The sequence below is a fragment of the Trichoderma citrinoviride genome (genome assembly GCF_003025115.1).
Source record: "Trichoderma citrinoviride strain TUCIM 6016 unplaced genomic scaffold BBK36scaffold_14, whole genome shotgun sequence".
Classification (NCBI taxonomy): domain Eukaryota; kingdom Fungi; phylum Ascomycota; class Sordariomycetes; order Hypocreales; family Hypocreaceae; genus Trichoderma; species Trichoderma citrinoviride.
Window position 1 is genome coordinate 535246 of NW_020194722.1, and position 19664 is coordinate 554909.

The 19664-nt window shown below is 53.6% G+C and overlaps 5 protein-coding genes across 5 annotated transcripts; all 5 read right to left on the reverse strand.

The window, feature by feature from the left end:
* Nucleotides 1-26: 26 nt before the first annotated feature.
* On the reverse strand, nucleotides 27-395 carry BBK36DRAFT_1127575 (hypothetical protein; the record flags this gene model as incomplete). The annotated part of the gene is made up of 2 exons (XM_024891523.1): nucleotides 27-127; nucleotides 188-395. The coding sequence occupies 2 exons, from the start codon at nucleotides 393-395 to the stop codon at nucleotides 27-29; spliced, it is 309 nt and encodes a 102-aa protein (XP_024746474.1).
* Nucleotides 396-4467: 4072 nt separating this feature from the next.
* BBK36DRAFT_1144213 (glycoside hydrolase family 24 protein) lies at nucleotides 4468-5271 on the reverse strand (the record flags this gene model as incomplete). Its single annotated transcript, XM_024893661.1, has 1 exon — nucleotides 4468-5271. One exon carries the CDS (start codon nucleotides 5269-5271, stop codon nucleotides 4468-4470), a length of 804 nt encoding a protein of 267 aa, XP_024746475.1.
* Nucleotides 5272-6289: 1018 nt separating this feature from the next.
* Nucleotides 6290-7777, reverse strand: BBK36DRAFT_1183037 (hypothetical protein; the record flags this gene model as incomplete). The annotated part of the gene is made up of 5 exons (XM_024896336.1): nucleotides 6290-6919; nucleotides 6971-7007; nucleotides 7088-7315; nucleotides 7409-7647; nucleotides 7775-7777. The coding sequence occupies 5 exons, from the start codon at nucleotides 7775-7777 to the stop codon at nucleotides 6290-6292; spliced, it is 1137 nt and encodes a 378-aa protein (XP_024746476.1).
* A 3089-nt stretch (nucleotides 7778-10866) lies between these two features.
* Nucleotides 10867-13783, reverse strand: BBK36DRAFT_1144216 (subtilisin-like protein; the record flags this gene model as incomplete). The annotated part of the gene is made up of 2 exons (XM_024893662.1): nucleotides 10867-13034; nucleotides 13099-13783. 2 exons carry the CDS (start codon nucleotides 13781-13783, stop codon nucleotides 10867-10869), a joined length of 2853 nt encoding a protein of 950 aa, XP_024746477.1.
* A 2054-nt stretch (nucleotides 13784-15837) lies between these two features.
* On the reverse strand, nucleotides 15838-17903 carry BBK36DRAFT_1171958 (alpha/beta-hydrolase; the record flags this gene model as incomplete). The annotated part of the gene is made up of 6 exons (XM_024895651.1): nucleotides 15838-15910; nucleotides 15976-16237; nucleotides 16296-16371; nucleotides 16443-16968; nucleotides 17020-17242; nucleotides 17840-17903. The coding sequence occupies 6 exons, from the start codon at nucleotides 17901-17903 to the stop codon at nucleotides 15838-15840; spliced, it is 1224 nt and encodes a 407-aa protein (XP_024746478.1).
* Between the last annotated feature and the right edge of the window lie 1761 nt (nucleotides 17904-19664).

Here is a 19664-nt window from a genome sequence, read left to right on the forward strand (position 1 = left end):
TAGTTGTGTGGGGGGTTCAGCAAGGATCAAAGCCTGGGCTGTTGAAGGCAGCGATTGAGCATCTCCCACCCCTCATCGGGCAAGTCGACGACAGAATCGTTTAGAGTATCCAGAATAAACGGGTTCGCTGTGAATTGTTCATGTCAGCACTTAGTTATCTTGTCAAGTCCCGGCAGTTCCAGCTTACGCATAAGAGACAGGGCCATGTCGCCCGCCCCGACAGCCAAGTCCATCCTGGCCGAGGTATAGCATCCGTACCGCTCCTGGAGCTCCAGCATCGTCTTCCACAGCTCCCGCGTCGCATCGGGGCTCATGCCGCCGCAGCTGCGCACAGAACATGTGCTTCCCTGGCGGCTGCGCTCGTAGTCGGGAATGGTGGAAGTGCGTCGCGACATGTTGTGGGTTGATGCTGCTGCTGCTGCAACCGAGGCAGAGGACGAGATAATTGAGGAGTTGCTGGCCGCGGTGGTTGTGGTGGTTGTAGTTGTTGTCGTTGAGGTGATTGTCGTGGCGGCGGTTGTGCTTGAGGCGACGGGGATGATGGAGGGGAGATGGCTGAGCTCGGTGTCTTCGCTTGCGGTGGACCACTGGGAGCTGATGGATGATGAGGACGAGCTCCGGCGCATTGTATGCTGGAATAGCAGATCTCGAGCGGCTCTTTGTATTCTCGAGCGGTCTCTCGTATATATGAGTGTGTCGATGCTGCTTCACGAGCTCGTGGAGAATCCTGTCACACGACGAACAGGGAGGGTGCAGTAATGGCAGAGTAAGATAGATAAGAGTCAAGCAAGGTGGAAGAACTTGCTTATTCAAAAGATAACCAAAACCTCAGTCAAACAGCTGATTAGATCACGCAGAGTAGCAGTGTAAAGAGAATCAAAGAGAGAAAGAGGAGGGATGTGACGGGGGGACCAGATCGACTTATACTCATGCTCCCCCATCACAAGAAGAAAGGAAACCACGGCGCCAAAAAGGCCTGGCTTCTCCGGCAGATGCACGACAAATGGGCTCGGCAAGACGCCCGACTTTCCCATATTGCCTGACGGTCGATCCAGACATGGCGTGTCTCGACCTGTCTCATCAAGCAGACAAGAAAGGGATGGTGGGTCTTCCCTGAGTCGATTGCCGGGAGCTGGGGCTTGAAGCTTGAATACGTGGCTGCCAGTCATGCTACCCTTCTCACCTGGAACTAAACCGAGGCGCCCCTTTGTAGCCGCCGAGTATAGAGAAGTACCTTTTTTCTTCTCTCTGCCTGTGTAGAGTAAGGTATATCGTGTGGGTGTGTGATGATGTGTGATGACACTTTCTTTCACCCCGTGGCTTTCTTTGTTGTTATGCTTGTTACGAAAGAGTTTACAAATTCTAAATAAGAGGGAATGAATGCTTCGTATTCCTTCAACAAAGGCGGAAAACTTTGCATGGCTTGTCGCCTCCATTCCATGCACGCACTTGACTCTTTGCGTCGTTCACGTTCCTGTGCCCCTTGACTAGCATCGCAAGCCATCAAGGCACACGCACACAGTTTTGGGACGCATCGCTGGTGGTTTTGACATCTCCCTGCCACTCTCCGTGCTCATTTTGTAGGGGAGAGGAGGGGGGTTTGCATTACATGGCTCGCCCAGAAGGGTAAGTCGGGAACAAGAGGAGGATAGAAGGTAGAAGAAGAAAAGATTTTTTTCATGGATCAAAGATCCGGTAGAGAGATCGAGTTCGAGCTGTTTGCATCGTCGCCATTGGCTCCGCTGTCAGGGATTTAGATTAAATGGCACAGGCAAAGATGCGTGATGAGGAGCCATCGACAGTCATTCATCGAACCAGTGCCCAACCCTGATGAACAAGGGCTCCAGTCCACTAGACAAGGGTACTCTGTTCGACTCACTGAGAAGAAGAAGGAAAAGCTGCATGCAGAATGTGACGCTCCAAGTGCCGGAGCCGTTGTGACCATAGCGGCATTTGGCCGGATCCCTGGATGTTTATTACCGGGGGAGTCGAGAGGAAGCAGAAAAAGAAGACAAAAGAGGGAGCTGTCGCTTTTCACGATGGAGCCACCACACCATCACCGGTGTCTCCTAGAGGGTCCAGAGCATCCAGAAACTGTTACAAAGATGATCATTCACCGTCTGTCGACATTGTCGGGGGGATGAGGCGAGAGCGCGTATGGATGGGCCTCGATGATATGTACGGCGTGACACACATCGATTCGACCGGGGTCTGTCGCTCTTTGGAAGCCCGCAAAGACTTGACTAGGGTTCTCAACCTCCTACACTGGACATTTTCTTCAACGCTCTTCCTCCACGCACGATTCGTGAGCGGGCGTGATCCGGCAGAGCCATTATCAACAGGAAAGAAAACTTGCCCTGTCTCACCGGGGGCAGGGCATTTCAGTCCGTCATGCCACCCCCCCACGAGCGGGAATACTTGCCTGCCATTTGCCTTCCCGCATCAACCGGAACGCGGGCACAGCGGCACGGGTTCTAGTGTAAGTGCGGTGAGGGCGTCGTGGGTTGGAGGGAGGAGATAATGAAACAACCCTCGTCTTGTCTGTCGCCAATGAGGCATCGTGACCAGTGACAGACTGACTACGTGAAGATACGGATGCCTACGAGGGTTTTCGAGAGTAGAAATATGTATTTGTCTCATAACGCAGTCATTGGCACATGCTCAACTCATACATCCAAACTCCTGATTCGCATATTGCTCGTGTATCTCTCAATCATGGCGCCTTGAGTCGGCAAACTCACATGCGCCGAGGTCGCAAACAGCCGATATGAGACAGTGTGCCCACGTCTTCGCGGTCACGTCCACACTCAATCGACAAATCTGAGACAGCGGAGGGGAGGTTCGCAGGACGGATAGTAACCGAACCAAGAAAACCGTGATAACAAGCATGAATAGCCGGAGCGGGGGAGACGTTCAGAAATCAGACAGGTCACAGTCACTGTTGATCTTTTGCCGTTTGGATCTTTGCCTTGGATCTGCACCACCAAGATTTCCTCGATCGGGAAGTTCCTCTTCATCACACACAGAAGCAGGGCTCATCAACGCCTCCCTCGGGAGAAAAATGCTTAGTATTACTACAGGGCATGGCTTAAGCTAGGGCAACCTCCTTCAAAGGGTACATACAGTATGTAATTCCAGGCAACAAGGAAAAGCTGAAGCTGGGCGCAGAGTAAGCTTTCAAGCGAGGTGACGGACGGTTGGAGCTCTTGTTGCCCTGGACAAGGGAGAATCATGTGAGAGCCCGGATGCAGGCGGGAGGGGCCTTGAGTGGGTTTCGAGCTTCGAGGGAACTAGCGGGAGTTGTGGATAGTAGCAAGCTGGAGCTCTTTGCGGTTCTTTGGTGTTTTTTTTTCATCTAGTACTACTATACTGTATTACATAGTATTACTAGTCCAGTAGCTGACGATGGCTGGACAATATGTGGCTGCTGCTGAGCCTGTCCACGAATCCACATGGCTGAATTGACGAAGTGGGAGCAGCTGTGACACGTATCAAGGAGGCAATGCTGAAATTCAATAACGGAGTCGTCGGGCATCACTCTTCTCCGCTCTGACTCTTCATATGGTTCTGCCTTCTGACTCGACGAGGGAGAATTCAAGGAAAAAGCACGTCTCCTTCTTCCCAGCAAACAGCCCCTCACACCGGAACCCTGCAAAAGCCCGAAGGAAAAGCAGCGGCCATGCCGATTTCCTGGGATCCGGAGCCCGGTCCCGATCGAGCCGCTTTCCATCATGATCAATCCCCATTTCCAATTCCAGCCCTTCCCGAACCCTGATTTCCACGTCAACATGGACCCCGAATGACCCAGCTGGCAGGTTGGTAGGGTAGCTAAAACCCTCAGGCCAGGTTCAGGTCGGCGCCCAGGTTTGAGGGCTGAGTGCTCGTCCTAACGCAAGCCACCGCCGACCCTTCCGCCTTGACCTTGGTAAAGGGCGGCGCTGCTGCCGTGGACGAATGGCATCGACAAGTTGTGGTAACGTGATGCCTGAGTTGACGCCCTTCTCGTCGGTAGGGATACATGTGCGCAGGGCGTATTGTTCTTGGCAAGGGCTTCACCTGGTTGCTGGGACACGTATGTGCGTGTTGTTGCTGCTGCTGGAGATGCGTCTGCTTCCATGCTTGGTTGAGGCTATGCTGCTGCTGCTGCTTACATCTTGCATTCAATATTCATGACTGCATACAATGGTTCAAAAAGCGTATCAAGAAAGATAAATCTGCAATTTGTCAAGGTCTATATATCCAAGCCCCAGAAGAGTCCTACAGACAAATGTCAAAGACAGGTTGAAACAACAAGTGACTTCCATCTACTCCCAACTACATTCCAGCCTCAGCCCCTTTGGCAACAACTAGTGCCCCAGCTTTGACGTCGTCGCCACCTGGCAATTATTCAGCTGGTAGGGCTGAGGTAACCAGCCCATCAGCTTACTATTCCCCCAAGTAGACTGCTATCCCCCTCTATGCTGCCCCTTATGCCTGGCACTTTGGGTACGCCTCCTTGGAAGACGCCGTCTTGAACAGCTTGACCTCGTCCTTGCGGCGCGCCTCGAGACCCGGCATCACCTGTCCTCCTGCCATGCGCCACTTGGGGAGCTCCTCCGCCGCCACGGTGTTGGGCGCTTCGCCGTTGTTGAGACGCTTGACGAGAGTCGACGTCTTGGCGTTGCCGCATCCCACGTTGAAGACCCAGGAGGACAGGGCTGCCCACTGGTTGTCGTTGAGCTTCGCCTTGCCGTTGAGGGACTCGGCCAGGCACTTTGTGTACTTGGGCAGGTCGTCCAGCAGCAGCTCCTTGGCCGTCGTCTTGGTCAGGGGGAACTTGTACTTGACCTCGGCGCAGTTCTTCTGCTGACACAGATGGCCGTAGCCGACCGTGGGCAGGCCGATGGGATCGGGCTTGGGACTCGCGACGAAGCCCTCCCACTTGGCTATCAGATCGACACCCGCGCCGTTGACGGTTTTACAGTAGCTCGACGACGAGCCGCCGCCAGACGAGGCACTGCACTTTTTGGTGACGTAGCCGCTGGAGCCCGTCTTGACGTAGTAGTCGGCGACGTAGCAGCCGTCGGCCGTCTTGTCCCAGATGTTGTTGCCGTTGACGCTGGTGCCCGTCGTCTGGCAGCTGATGGAGATGTCGTGGCTCTTCTTGTACGAGGTCTTGATGGCGTAGCTTGTGCCTGGGCCGGTGCGGCAGTTGACGACGTCGCCGGTGATGGGGTAGGCGCTGACGAAGGACGTCAGGGAGATGATGAGGGCGGCGAAGGCTGTCTTCATTTTGGGAGTTGGGGTGTGGTTATTGTGGGATGAGAGGTGAAGCTGGTGATGTTGAAGATGGTGTTTGTGTCTCGATGCTGAGTGCTGGAATCCGTATCAATGGCTTCCATCGTGCTCCTTATATACTCGTTTGAAGGCATTGACAACTCAGGGTAGCCTTTCCATCTCGCGATGGTAGCATCTTTGAGTACACAAGGGGCTCCATCACCACAAGGCGAAGAGCTTCCACTGTGGAAGCGGCTGAAGAAGTCGACCACTGGACCTACATTAGATCGGGTCTGAAAATAGACATTGAAACAATGCTTACTTGCAAAATGACCAGACAAACTCGCATAAACTGTGAACTGAGAGTCTGTGCGATGGGATTTGACCGATTGATTACTGCCTCTGAAGGCGACTATCTGCCGATTCAGTATGCTCCGCGATGAGATCCATCGTCGCGGCCTACGAAGAAAACAGAAGGTCGCACATGTTTGGCTTCACGATGGAGCCGATGTGTTGAGCTTAATTAAACATGTTTCTATTTAGGGATCTTCAGCTGAGTTGGGGGATCTGCCAGATCTTCATTAAGTCGGTTGTTGAGGCTCTAGCTTTCCATAAGACGGGGCAACACGATGCCGCTTGTGAGATGAACAGGGGTTGTTCCTCTGGTTTGCTTATTTACTCCTGTGGGGGCTGAACGAAGCCCATCGACTGATGATAGTACTATGTCGATCTGCTTTCTGGCTTCGCCAAAGACTCTTGAGTAACAGAAAAAAAAATCTTGACTGGCTGGTCAGTCGTTGATTAAGCTCTATGATATGCAACGCTCGCAAGTTCGCAACACAGAACGTTGGGATGCTTTCTGCTCTCTGGGGTCTAAAGCATGCCAAACAACAACAGCATCGGTGCATATCGCTGTGTCCTGCGTGCACTAGGATTGCTATACCCGATTAGAAAAGACGAGAGAAGAATCAAAATGGAAAATGAGGAACCCAGAAACCCTCTACGTAAAGAAAACGCTCGCTGACTATGCTTCTCAAAGGCCCGTCTCCCTTCCAATCTGCTGATACACAGACACACTACTCAGGGGAAACGCCATGACCTCTTCGTACGCGTGAAACCCACCGCACCGCTGGCACAAGAAGCCCGGCTCCTTCTTCAAGATGCTGCAAATCTCGAGAATGGCGCGCAGCCGAAACTTTGCAAACAGCGGCACGTCGATCTGGGGCAGGGCCGCCGCGAGGGCGACGACGACCGCGTACATGTGCAGCAGGAAGACGAGCAGGAACGGGCACTTTGCGCTGAGGGAGACGTACGAGGCGGCCGAGCTCTTGACGAACCACGCCGTAAAGGGGTAGATCAGACGGTATTGGTCTTCGATCGGGATGTCGGTGCCGAGGCGTTCGTGGACGAGGCGCATGACGTCGCGGAGCTGGCGGAGCATGGCGGAGAGGTCGCGGTCGCCCTGGAAGCAGAAGGCGAGGCCGTTGACGGAGCCGATGCCCTCGGCCAGGAGCTTCTTGACCAGGGCAAAGCGGTGTTCCACGTCTTCGATCTCGGGGGGTGACGAGGCGGCCTGCTCTTCTTTTTCCGGGTACGGGGGCTCGTATGTGAAGATTCGGTGAAAGGCCGACCGTTTCAGCCAGGGCTTCATCCGGCTGGCCACCTGTTCTACTGTGAGCGGTATGAAAGACACAATGATATCATCGAGGCTTACTGTTGAGATATTCCCTGCCAGCGCCATGAGGGAGCGGCTGTTGGACACTGTGGTTAGCTGAACCCTGCCTTTATGCCGTGCCTTTCGATCTCGCAAAGGATAATAGTTTCAACGTACTAGTCGGACATGATATACGAGCACCCCAGGGCTGCGGCTAGGATTGCGTCGGCATTGCACTCGGAGAAGCAGCCCATTGCGCGGTACAGCCCGTGGAGAGCTTGTTTTCGGTAGTGATAGGCATCCTCGGCAGCTTCGTGTGACTTTGTAGTCAATGCAAGTCTCTGTGCCGATGTTGCGGCCAAGGTGTGAGCGACAAAGTCGTATTGCGTTGCGAGCTGGAAGAGCCTGACCAACAGAAACAGCGTCAGCATCTCGACCTGGCAATAAAAGGGATGGACAAATGTAATGGCTTAACCACAGAGAGTCTGAATCACTCACACTCTCATATCACCCCATAACAGACAAATGTCGGCTGTCTTGCTCAGGTCGAGAATGTTGGCCACCAGAGCCATCTTGTAAATGTACCGCAAGTCCTTCATCGCCATGGTATGCCAGCTCGGAGACGGCGACAACGATACAAACGGCGGCTTCCCCGACTCTTTCCATTGGGCACACGATTTCTCAATGTCCAACGGCCACCACAGAGCAGAGTCTTCGTCTTCGTCCTTTAACTCGGCCTGGGCAGGATATTTGCAAGCAATCCCTGAAGAGAGGCATCTGTGACTAAATGGAATCAACTATCAGTATTCTCTCCTTCTAATTCAAGATTATAGTAAAGCCATATGAGAGCAATAGGAGACATACCATGATGGCCGAAACTCGTCGCACTTGACATGCCGTTGCTTACACGCCTGGCAGCCCAGCTTTGATTTCGTATGGCTTCGCCGCAGAACAGGCTTGACGGTCGCCATGATTATAGAAGTCTCTGCCCCCCAACTCCCTCCGCGACAGACTGAACTTGCGAACTGGGCTCCCTTCTATACATTAAGAATCGCATTGTTGTCCCATCTCTTCACTCGTCCATCGTCGTCTATAATCCGTTACTAAGAATGTCAAAATGAACGATTGCCGCGGTAATAAGGCTTGTGGCGCGCCGCACGTTTCGCCACCAGGCACAAGCTCGGGGGCGCTGGACTCGAACTTGATCCGCATGGACTCTATTTCTCTCTTTCGTAAAACACTCCGTGAGTTAGCACGAGAATACAGTAACAAACACGTCCCCGGACGAAAACCGGACGGAAAATGACAAAACGATAACGAGGTCTAGGCTACGGAGGCCAATGGCAGCGGCCCTCTGATATGACAAATGCACACACGGGAACAGGCTAGGCTTATGTTCGTTCTGTTCCTTCGGCGAAAATCATTTTAGCTTCGGACTGGGCCGTTGGAGGTGTCGAGGCAACTTCGTATTTGAATTATTTGATATCCAGAGAAACAAGACAAGGGATAATGAGAGCCACTGAACGGTTTCGCCTTACCACAATGAGGACATCAGCCGCGCGCGAATCGCCTATTTGTTATTAGATAGTGCGGGAACTTGTGTCGGTGTTTCTGGACTCCAGGTTTCAAACTACCACGCTTGTCCCCCAAGAGGAACTCGCCTGCTGACGAGATGATGATTGAGACGAAGGAGTGATGGTAACTTGGTAGTAGGTGGAAGGGGAGGCGGAAAAGAGGGGACCGAGAGCCGGTTTATATAAGGTAGTAGATACATCGTTTGCATAGACGTATAGCTACTTTCGGCATGTACAATCTGACTCCCCCTTTGACAAGAATGTAATCATTTCCGCTTCTGGCGTTGAAGGATTTGCTTCTGCTGCTGCTTTATAAGATAATAAGCGGTTGTGGGCAGGGACATATGAAGTAAGAGCTGTGGTACCTAACAGCAACACATGGCCGAACTCTCTCCTCGCCTACACTTCCACTACTACATCTCATTCATCCACTCCCTCGTCACTGATGAAGGCTGCCTCCCGAGAGCCGCAGCCTCGACAACGGCATCGGCAAAGACCTGGCTCATCTGCAGCAGCACCTTTCTCGCCACAGCCCCGGACAACGTGGTGGACTCGCGGCCCTGCAAAAGTGCCGCGCCGTCGACGATCCGTCAGTTACGGGAAAGAACTGACGCGTGGTCCGGACCCAGATTCAAGGACGAGGCGCAGATGGGCGGCAGCGCGTCCAAGGCGTCGGCCAGCCCTGCGTAGGCCGGGTTGCGGAACGCCGGGGCCGCCAGGGGCTGTTCCTAAACCTCGCAGATACGGGACTATCAGACAGATTCCCTATGCCCGAAGCTTTGGCACCACGTTGACGGCTCACGAGCTGCTGAGCAACATAACAGACGAAGCATAACAATGAGTAAGAGGCCTCGTATCGGCCGGTTGAGTATAGAAAGAGCAGGGGGTGGGCTGGGTGGGGGTTAGCATAGTATGTAGTTGCGAAGGATTGTAGTATCGAGATGCTATCGCTGGCTCATCTAGGTGGCTTTCAGGCCTACTGAGAATGGGTGGGACAGCTCGGTGAAATTAATCGAAGCAAAATTCTTCCCGAAGAGAGACGATCAACATATATATATATATATACACGGCTGGATTTACATCTTTTCCCCCCTTAGGCGAACTAAAGCAAATCACAACTAGCTACATCAACGTCACGATATTGTTTCTTCATGGAGACTAAGACTTTGTCTTGACAGCAAGTTACTTTCCTGTTTGGCTGAAGTCCCATACTACTGGCGAAGAACAACGACGCAATTCACAGCAACAATCCACCATACCACTGCCATAGGGACCAAGCTGAGCTAATAGCTCTCCTCAAGACCCCTATGATCTTCGCTCCATAGGGCTCGGTCATCAGTCCTTGCCAAGGCGCTTCTAAAACGATTCCCTCAGCGTGTCAGATTTTAGCGGCGGCCGCAACCGGTGGGGAGTATTAAACCGTCAAGTAAAGTTCTGAGATGAGATCCTTGTAAGTGTGAGAGGGTCTTTTGTTGCTCAGGGGGCGTAGGGCTGTGCTGGCATGCATCTTCACCTGTCTTATGTAGTTTTGAACAAGAGACGATCCTCGTTCAACTCAATTCAACTCCAACCTCGCCGGGTCCAGCTTGATGCTTCTTCTCAGCGACTAATGTGGTAATTGGACACAGACACGAACGAGTCACTCATGTGGGTGAAATACCTACTGGTCATGGCTTGACTATAGACATAAGACAGAAGATGCTGTTACTCAATCTCACTAAGGCCATGTTAACAGTAAGGCTGGCCTTTTGGCCCCCCTTGCTTTTCTGACCACAGCAAGGTTGGCGATTAGTAAACACAAGGCAACTCTTTCTCTTCCATGTTGGTTGTAAGTTGAATATGAATCCTGCGTAACAGGAATCGGCCAAAGTCCGACAAAGTTGAAGAGGTAGCAGTTTTGGTGGCAGTTCTTATACATGTGGCCCAGAAGAGACGCGGTAACTAGTATGCAGATGAAGAGATATCCGAACAATCCATTAATGGATTTGGTAGACGGAAAGTCTCTTTACAGCTGATACAGTTCATATTGTGGATTGATTCATTATCTTCATCTGCAGCCAAAGACGGCGTAGTTCCAGACACCTCATCAAGTACAAACCATCATCACTCCATATCAATCTTCACAAACGCCGACTGCCTCTTCGGAGATGCAACAAACCAATATTGAGGTTCGGACTCGGTAAGATTTTCGTATTCTGCACTACGTATGTCTTTTATGCCTCTGACAGGCATACTTCTTATCGCCGAAGCCAATCAACTTAGTGAGCTGAAATATGAAGCCATTCCACGGATGTCTTCCCGCCATAGCCGCAAACCTCCGACCTAATCCACCGAGTTCCGCCTCGCCACTCAACTCATCAAGATAACGCGAAAAGACACCATCTACTCAGAGCTATTGGGAAAGTCGGGCGGGAGATCGCTCGGAATGTCGAACCGCATAACCGGTCCCAGCCAAGACTCGTAGTCGTCGGGATTCGTCTCGTTGCCCTGCCACCTCAGTGCGCGGAACAGCACCCGGTAGTCACCCGCCGCGATCCTATACGTCTCCCCTGCGTCGTTTGTCAGGGAGGGATCCAAGAAGGCCTGGGCGAAGAAGTGACCGATGTCGGCTGACTGGACGATGGGGCTTCCCTCGGGCGGGGTATCGAGGGACATGGCCAAGACGAAGCCGTACGTGGGCGCACCGAGGTAGTCCGGCAGGACGGTCTGGTTGGGGAACTTGTAGTCGATCTTGACGTCCGGGTCGAAGCCGTACATGGACGGCACGAAGGACACGTTGGCGGGCACCAGGTCGAGCCGCAGGAAGCGGGTCATGATCGAGTCGATGCGGAAGATGGGGATCCACGACTCGTTCAGGTTCGTCGACCAGTTGTACGTCTCGAGGTTGGGCGTCGGCGTCAAGGTATCGGCCAGGAACAGATTGGTGGCCTGTGACTTGAGAAGCCCGGGGGAGTCGTACGGCTTCACGGTCGTCACGTTGTGGACGATGGGGCCGACCTCGGTGCGGTTGTATGGCACGCCAACGTACGGCACCGAGTACTCGTCGCCGTCGGCCGTGATCTTGATGAAGCCACCGTACACGGGGTCCGCAAACGGGTACTGATCCGGCTGCGGCTTGATCGTAACCTCGAACGTGGCAGACTGGCCCGGCCCAACAGTCACCGACGACTGCGAGAACGAGGCGGAAGCGGGTATATCCAATGTCAGGGGGAGGTTCGCCGAGGAGTAGTTGTCCTCAATACCGGACAGGTAGTTGTTGGAGAGGCGGTAGAAGCTCCCCGGGACGTGCTGGAGCGAGTAGCGCTTGGGGGAGCGCGACTGGTTCGAGATGGTGATCTTCTGCGGCGGCGGCGCGGCCGAGTCGCGCAGGTTGAGCTCGGCCGGGCTGATGACCGTGTCCGCCGTGACGGCCGCGTAGGCGTCAACTATGCCCGCGCCCTGACGAATCGTAGACGCGACCAGCGTGGAGTTGAGCTCGTTGACCTGCTTGGCCGTCGTCATGAGCCGCGCAAAGAGCTGCGGCACGGTCAGGTGCGGGTTCTGCGACTTGACCAGCGCCAGGCTGCCAGAGATGAACGGGGCAGACATGGAGGTTCCCGACAGCACCGCATAGGCGCCCGCGTCCACGGGATACGTCGACAGGATGGTTCCGCCCGGCGCCGAGATCTTGGGCTCCAGCGTCATCTCAATCGTCGGGCCGAAGCTGGAGTAGTCGTCAGGGGCGCCGCCAAAGAAGTTCGCGACATCGACGGCCCTGGTGCCGTCAAACGTCAGTGCGTACTTCTTGTCGGCGGGCTGCTTCGCGAAGCGGCTCAGGAACAGCTTCGAGTTCTCAGGGTCCAAGTACAAGGCCTTGGGGCTGCTCCCTGGCTCGTCGACGATGAGTTCTTGGGGCTCGGACATGGTGACCAGGAGCGCCTTGACGCCCAGGTCGATGGAGGGACTCCAGTTGGTGCCGCACCATGTCTCCAACGAGACCTGCAGAATGGTCGTGTTCCAGTCTATTTGCGCGCTGGAAAGGGCGTCCCAGGGTTCCTCGTAGCATCCGCTCGTGATGTTGGGAGTGATGGTGGTGTTCAGGCCGTATCCCAGCTGGATTACCTCAACGCGGCCCAGGTCGTTGGCGGGGAATATGTCGATGTAGGAGATGGCCTGGTGTTGGTCGTCGTGAGCCGTGTAGGCGGTTGGGTAGAGTTCGTTCTCAATAGAGCCCACCGACATGGCACTGAGCGAGATGGCGGGCGTTGACGTCGAGTACGGCCCAGCAGTTCCAAAGTTGCCTATGGAGGCGACAACTGCCACGCCCTGGCTGGCCAGATTGGCCACAAGATCCTCAAAGGGGTTGGTCTCCTCCCACTCGTCAAAGAGTCCAAGGGACATGGACACAATGTCGGCGCCATCCTGCGCCGCCCGGATCATGGCCGCAATCAGAATGTCGTTGGTGACGCTTCCCTCACAGCCAAAGACGCGGTAGGCGGCAAGTGTGGCTTCAGGAGCTACGCCGACGAGGCCGAAGCCCTCATCCTTGGGATCTTGCATGGCCACGATGCCTGTTTAAGCGGTTAGGAACTCGTCTTCTTCTCACATCTGCTTCGTACGAGTACAAATACATACCTGACGTGTGACTGCCGTGTCCACCGCCTGCACATGTTGCCAGGGGATCGTCATCCGGGACGGGATCGTTCGAGCCGTCGTACGCATCCCCCACGAAGTCGTAGCCCAAGGCAACCTTGTGGCCTGGCCCAAAGCCGCCTCCCAGCGCGGGATGGGTGTAGTCGACGCCGGTGTCGATGAGGGCCACCTGCACACCCTTGCCCTTGATGCCCTTGTCGTGAAGCTTCTTCACGTTGCCCATTTCCAGCGGGCGGTTGACATCTGCGCTGCCTCGCCAATCCGGCAGCTTCGTCTCATTCTTGTTGGAGCCCGGGGATCCCCGTAGGCCCCGCAGCTCCGGCCGCGGCACAAGGGCGACGCTCCAGGCGTTCTTGACGCCGGCAGTATTCCTCAGCGTCGTGAGGTTGACGGGCGAATCGAACGAAACCGACACGCCGTTGAAGATGTCGGTAGCGTTATACTGATGGCGCACACGGTAGTTGGGCTTGGCTCCCGGCTTGGTCTTTGCGAACCGGTCCTTGGGCTGAAGCCCCGGGTGGAAGTCCGGCTGCAGCTCGACGATGAACGTGTTGGGGACCACGGTCGTGTTCTGTTTCGACCGCAGCTGGTCCACGCTCGTCGTGACGTTGAGGGAAGATACTCCGCCCACGAGGGCCAGCAGGCCCAGGGTCGGACTGAACTTCATGTTGCCCTTCGCTCCGAGTTGCAGAGAGTCAAGAGCTAGGTGTTCTTTGCAGCATATGGAGAGACGAAGAAGCTTCTTGCTTCTAAAGACCGTCGAATAACATCATGGGAGCGATGTCGTTTATATGCTTGCTCTCGACGACCCAACCTCGACACAATCCCAAAAAGTCCGACTCGGTCCATCACACGCTTGCGCATGGTCTCGTATGGTAAACTCCGTCCTTCTCCCCGCTCCCACCCATGACCACGGCGCCGATCATGCAGAGTGTCATCGCCGAAGCTCCGGCAGATGGCAACAGCGTCTGCCCATCTGACGAGCTGCGTAACCGTCCGATTACCAGCAGAATACGAGGTCGCATCTTCTAGTAGATACGAGGGCCGGCGCATTTCCAACTGGCTACAGCCTCGTATCTTCCGCATGGTTTCCAGCACGGCAATGCATATATCACGCCCGCCATCTCCGCAAAGCCCTCTGCAGACTCGATGGACAGGCACAACATACGCTCAAATACGCCTGGTAATCGGGACTTGCCGGGCGAACTTTTGCTTCCGTGAATCCGGGGACCTTGTCGATTTCTTTTCTCTGGCTTGTTTAAGCTTCTTTGCTTCCCGTATTGCTGTTATTTTAAGCTTGGACGAGTCCAACAGTCGTCATGATTCGATTGCGTCAAGAGCAGGTAAGCATGCAGAAAAGCGCATCATGTCATGCAAAGATGGGGTTTCTTGACCGCAATCCCTGTTCCTAGCTGTAAGCCGAGAGACCAAAGCAGAATGGCAACGGACTTCTGAGTATAGTCGCTGAGGGGTAGAGACAGACATGGCTTCATCGCGGAGCAGAGGTGCTCTTCGGTGACACTGCAACAACAGCCATGTTGACCGCCGACTGCTGCTTTTGACGATGTCACCCAATATACGAGGACCTACATGTCGTACAAGTTTTTGACCAGTCGGATGTCTGAGTTGTGGTTGGCATCTGGTTCTAGCGTGTGATTGCCGCTGCCGATGCACTCAGATACAGATGCCTGCAGGTCGATGAGATGCCGTAAGAGGCATCGTCTCACATTGCCTTGAACATCGGCATCCAGATGGCTGCTCCCCCGCGAGGCCAGGACGAAACCTCTTGTTCAGTCAACACTCACAACTTGCCACTGCTTCTACTATCTCTGACACGAACAGCGCCTAGAAAGAGCATAGAACACATGTCTGTATTTGTTCTCGCAACGTCTTTTACGCCGAGTTAACAAAGCAAAAGCTGATAGAGTTATCATCAACGTCTGGGGAATACCCGACGCTTTGAGTCATCAAGCAGGGGTATCAGCACAGACGAGCAGCTTTCTAGACCAACTCGTACGAGAACCTTCTAGGCGTTGCATCGCCGTGTTATCCGCTCGCCAGCATGATTTCTGGACCTGTTATGCTCTGGTCTTCCGAATGAGCCGTTGCATCACTTCTTCTGGCATCTAGAATACTGACTGCATCGGTGGGAACGGTTGTCCGATTGTCGCCATGCGAATAGGCTCCATCGCAGGGATCCGATGAATCGACGATGGGCTCAAGATAGTAATTGACAACTGCCAAAGTGTGATAGCGTAGAATATGGCAGCAAGTAGTTCCAGCACTTGGGAAAGATAGGTCCTGATAGGGTAGGTGGTAACGTAGATCGAGACTGTGATCTTGATTCCTTGATGCGGTTGAGAGCACATAGAGCGATGCTACCTACCCTACTAGACTCTCTGGTGGGCGAACATTTATCATTCGTCTCTTCTGAAGAATTGAAACTATCTACTTTCTCTCCCTGCTGAATGGCCAGTTCGTATCGGTCAAAGATAAAGTATTGGGTATTCGAGGCAGAGAAACAGTCGACCTCGAAAGCCGGGCATGATTAATGCCTTCCTCACTCTAGGAGAAGCATCAAATTCGTATTTGGATCAAACGACCATCAGATAGCACCTATAGAGTCAGACACGCCCTCTATCTTGCTCCAGTCCAACTTCTCTCATGCCCGCAGGCGGAGATTTCCAGAGTCCCGAACCCTGCATCCACAAACGCCCGCACTCAAGGCTTAAAGAACTTGCCAATCAGGCGAATGTCAGCAGCCAACGCAGCTGGGTTATCCACGGCAGGGAAACTCCAAAGTCGACATCTATCACCTCATCAGCATCTCCTTTATTCTCACTGTGGCGGGATATTGACAACTCACTGCTGTAGTACACCAGGTTTGCAATCGACGCAATCTGCTTCTGAGGGTAAAACAAGATGTTGTACCGGAAGTTGCTGTACAGGAGAGGCTGCTTGCTTGTAGACGAGCGCCAGTTGTGCGAGAACCCGTCGGGGTTCTGCGCGTAGACAAAGGCGGCTGAGTCGAACGTCTGGGTGAGATAGTACAGGGAGACGTGTCTGAGGATCTCGTTGTCCGTCATGAACGAGGGACCATTTCCTCGGCGGGGATCAGACCCTGTTCAGGCTGTTAAAATCGATGGCTTGAATAGTCGAATGAGATCTAGGCCACTTACAGATGATGAACTTTTCAGCAAGCCAGGAGAGCTGTCCGACGGGATTGTCGTAGAGAGCGAGGCCAACCGTGTTCACCTACAAACAGTCAGCTCTCGCGTTTATACGGGACAAATGCATGAATCCGTATTCCAGAACCAACAACTCACCTCCGTCGTTTGTTCGATATAGTACCCAATTCCCGAATTCGCAAAGTCCATCGCCCTCTCCTCCTGAACCGCATCATCCCCAGTCAGCGTAATCCCCTGCGCCGCCAACTCCTCCGGCGTCGACGAAAAGAAGGGCAAAAAGTTCAAGTGCACTGCTTTCACCGCCTCATTGAACTGATCGTGCATGTCAAATGCCACGCCGGAGCCCCAGTCAGTGCCATGCGCGGCGTACGACTTGTAGCCCAAGACCTGTGTCATGAGCGTGTTGAAGAGGGTGGCCGTGTCAGAGATTGTCCAGCCGTCGGGTGCGGGGGAGGAGAAGGCAAAGCCCGGGAGCGAGGGGACAATGAGGTGGAAGGATTGGGTTGTCGTGTTGCTCTTGAGGGCGTCGACGAGGTGTAGCATTTCGAGGAATGAGCCTGGCCAGCCATGGAGGAGGATGAGCGGGATGGCGTTGGGGTCGGAGGACTTTTCGTGGATGAAGTGGACTTTCTGGGAGCCGATTTGAGTCGTGAAGTGGTGGTATCTGCGTGCTTGTTAGTCTTTTGCTTCGGTGATGGCTTCGAGGTTCTCGTACGTGTTGATCTGCTCCTGCTCCTTGGTCCAGTTGAAGCTCGTCGTCCACTCAGTCTGCAGTTGCTTAAGTGTTGAAACAGATATTCCCGTTGTCAAACTCATATTGGAACTCGCGTGGGCAGCCGGGAGGTCTGCCTCTGGGAGAACGGTCTTTCCAATCAGATCCAGCATGTGCGGCACCCTCGACGAAAGATCGACTTTGAAAGGAGTCGCAACAGGAGTGTCTGTTGGGGCTGCTCTAGGCAGCAGCCCAAGGGAGGCGCCCAGAAGAAGAGAGGTCTTCATTCTGAGATGCTGCGATGTGGTCGATGCTGCGAGTGTCCTAGATTGGCCGGTACCTATCGAATTGATGCTTTGTCCTGAAGAGGAGTTTTATTCGGTTGGCCCTTCATGACCCTATATACTCGTGATGCCTGGATGAGAGCTTCATTTCGAAGCATGGAACTCTTGGCTATTCTCTCCCCAACGGGCCGGTTTTGTAGGGATTATACCATTCGGGAAATATGATTGTCGCGAGTGTTCCTGCGACTACACGATACCTGGTCTGATGCTCCAGCATATTGTACGGTAGTAATGACTGAAAGCTGACTGTTCTTTGAATTTACAAACTACGACACCATCCCGTCGCATCTCTGCCGCAGCATGTCCATACACGAATGTGTTAACGACGGCAAGTTCCACGATGCAATATCGAGCCGTGTTGAGCCGTGTTAATACCCCCCACTAGGCGCAATCGAGGTATTAAGCTGGCTATGAATTTGCCAAGATTCTTCTTCTCATGGAGTATAGATTGGATTTGAAATCAATTCATCAGCTGTAACCTAGAGAGCTCTCAACCCTTACTTCTTTCCCTTCACGGGGAGACGACGGTTGGAGCGAAGCCATCGTGTAGTGGTCAGGGTCACCGACAGATAGGCTGCCATCTGTGCCGGGCCGAATGAGTCGCTGCCGCCGTGTTTTAGAAGAGGATTCCGTGATGAATTATAGTTTACCCAGCAAGCATTGGGCAGAATGATACCTCCATGGCGTCATGAAGCTGAATGAATCTCAGCTGTTCCTATAAGATCAACGCAGAGCTGAGCTGAGCGAACAAGACGAGTCTCCTGGCGATCAACCAGCTAAGCCGGGCGCCATCTCGGGCTGGCCCGCCTAAGGTTGCCTGCGGATGTCTTGCTCTAGCTCGGCTTCCTTGCTGCGCCTTGATGTTAGCGTTCCGAGTTATTCTACGAGACGAGATTGATAAGATGATGTTGTCGCGTACTATGTCTGAATACGTCTTTCACAATGGAAGCATTGTACCTGTTGCATCGAGAATGACCTCGCAGCATGCATGGGTAAGCACTTCCACCGTTTCCCCTCGAAAACGGACCACCACCAAAACGGTCACCCACTCTCAACTCCATCAAACACACTGACAACAACCAACAAGGCGAAAAAGAAACAGGCGGAATTCACCGTCCTTCCGCCCCTCCAGCTGAAATGCACGGATTGGCCAACCAGATTTCCCAATTCGACCCAGATATCAATGTTGTAAGCTCTCCCGGCAGTTGCCTGCAGCGCCAGCAAATCACAGGCCCCTTTCACCGCCATCACGCTTTCACACCGTTACAGAGCATGCAACAAGCGCTCCAGTATAAACCCACAATCTCCATCAAAAAGGCCCCCCGTCAGTCTGCCAACACAGCACCGCATCGAAGAGCATACAGCACGACCTATGGAGAAAAGGCGGGAATCAGCTGAATGGCCCCCTGTTTACCTCTTTACTTGGGCCGCAACGCATCCCCAGGGCGTGCAGCATGAGAGCCATGTCAATGTCATGACCCATGGCCATGGGGAAGAAAAACAAGTGGCCTGCATAGATCACGACAGAACGCGCTTCTGGAACGTCGAGCTGTTCTTCCACGCGCTCTCTGCTTGCTTCTTGTTGCCTGGTAACCCCCTATTCTCCCAGCTGGATACGGCGTGCATGAAGACTCACATGGACGCATGCATGCCAGGGCCGCCTTAGCATCGGACGGGGTTACAGTACATACAGGACGACACGTGTGCGCCCACATGTCCAGTGCCGAGCAAAACGATGGAGGGCAGTTGGCATCGAACGTTGTGATACTAGCAAGTTGGTCCTTTGGCAATAACAGAGACGAGAGAAACGTACAATGCCTAACGGGATGGTTCGCTCTCAAAGTCCCCTATTATTAGACACAATAACGACGCAACACCAACAACATCAATGAATACGGGCTTTTCCGAACAATCAGCAAAGGACAAACCCTTATCCGCCCAACACTGTTGCTCGTAAAACTGTCAAGCCACACTGGAAGAGCCAAAGCAAAAGGGTATTACAAAACCCGTCCACACCTTCTTTCAACGAATTTGCCCACATACTGTACAGCCCACTCACACCTCTTCGCCATTTTTACCCTCTACCCATCAAGCCTTCTCTACACCCGTTTCCCGTTCTGTTCAATTCCTCTCCCCAGCCGATTTCCCTTGCCCGGACGTTTTATGAGGATCGGTAGCAGACCGGAGAAGCCACAAAAAACCTTTCTCTCCGGTCTACCTATTCTTCTCTGCCATACGTTCCCTCGACCCCGGAGAATGGTCCGCAGCCGAGAGCATTCCCCGGAAAACACTGGAATAATCTCG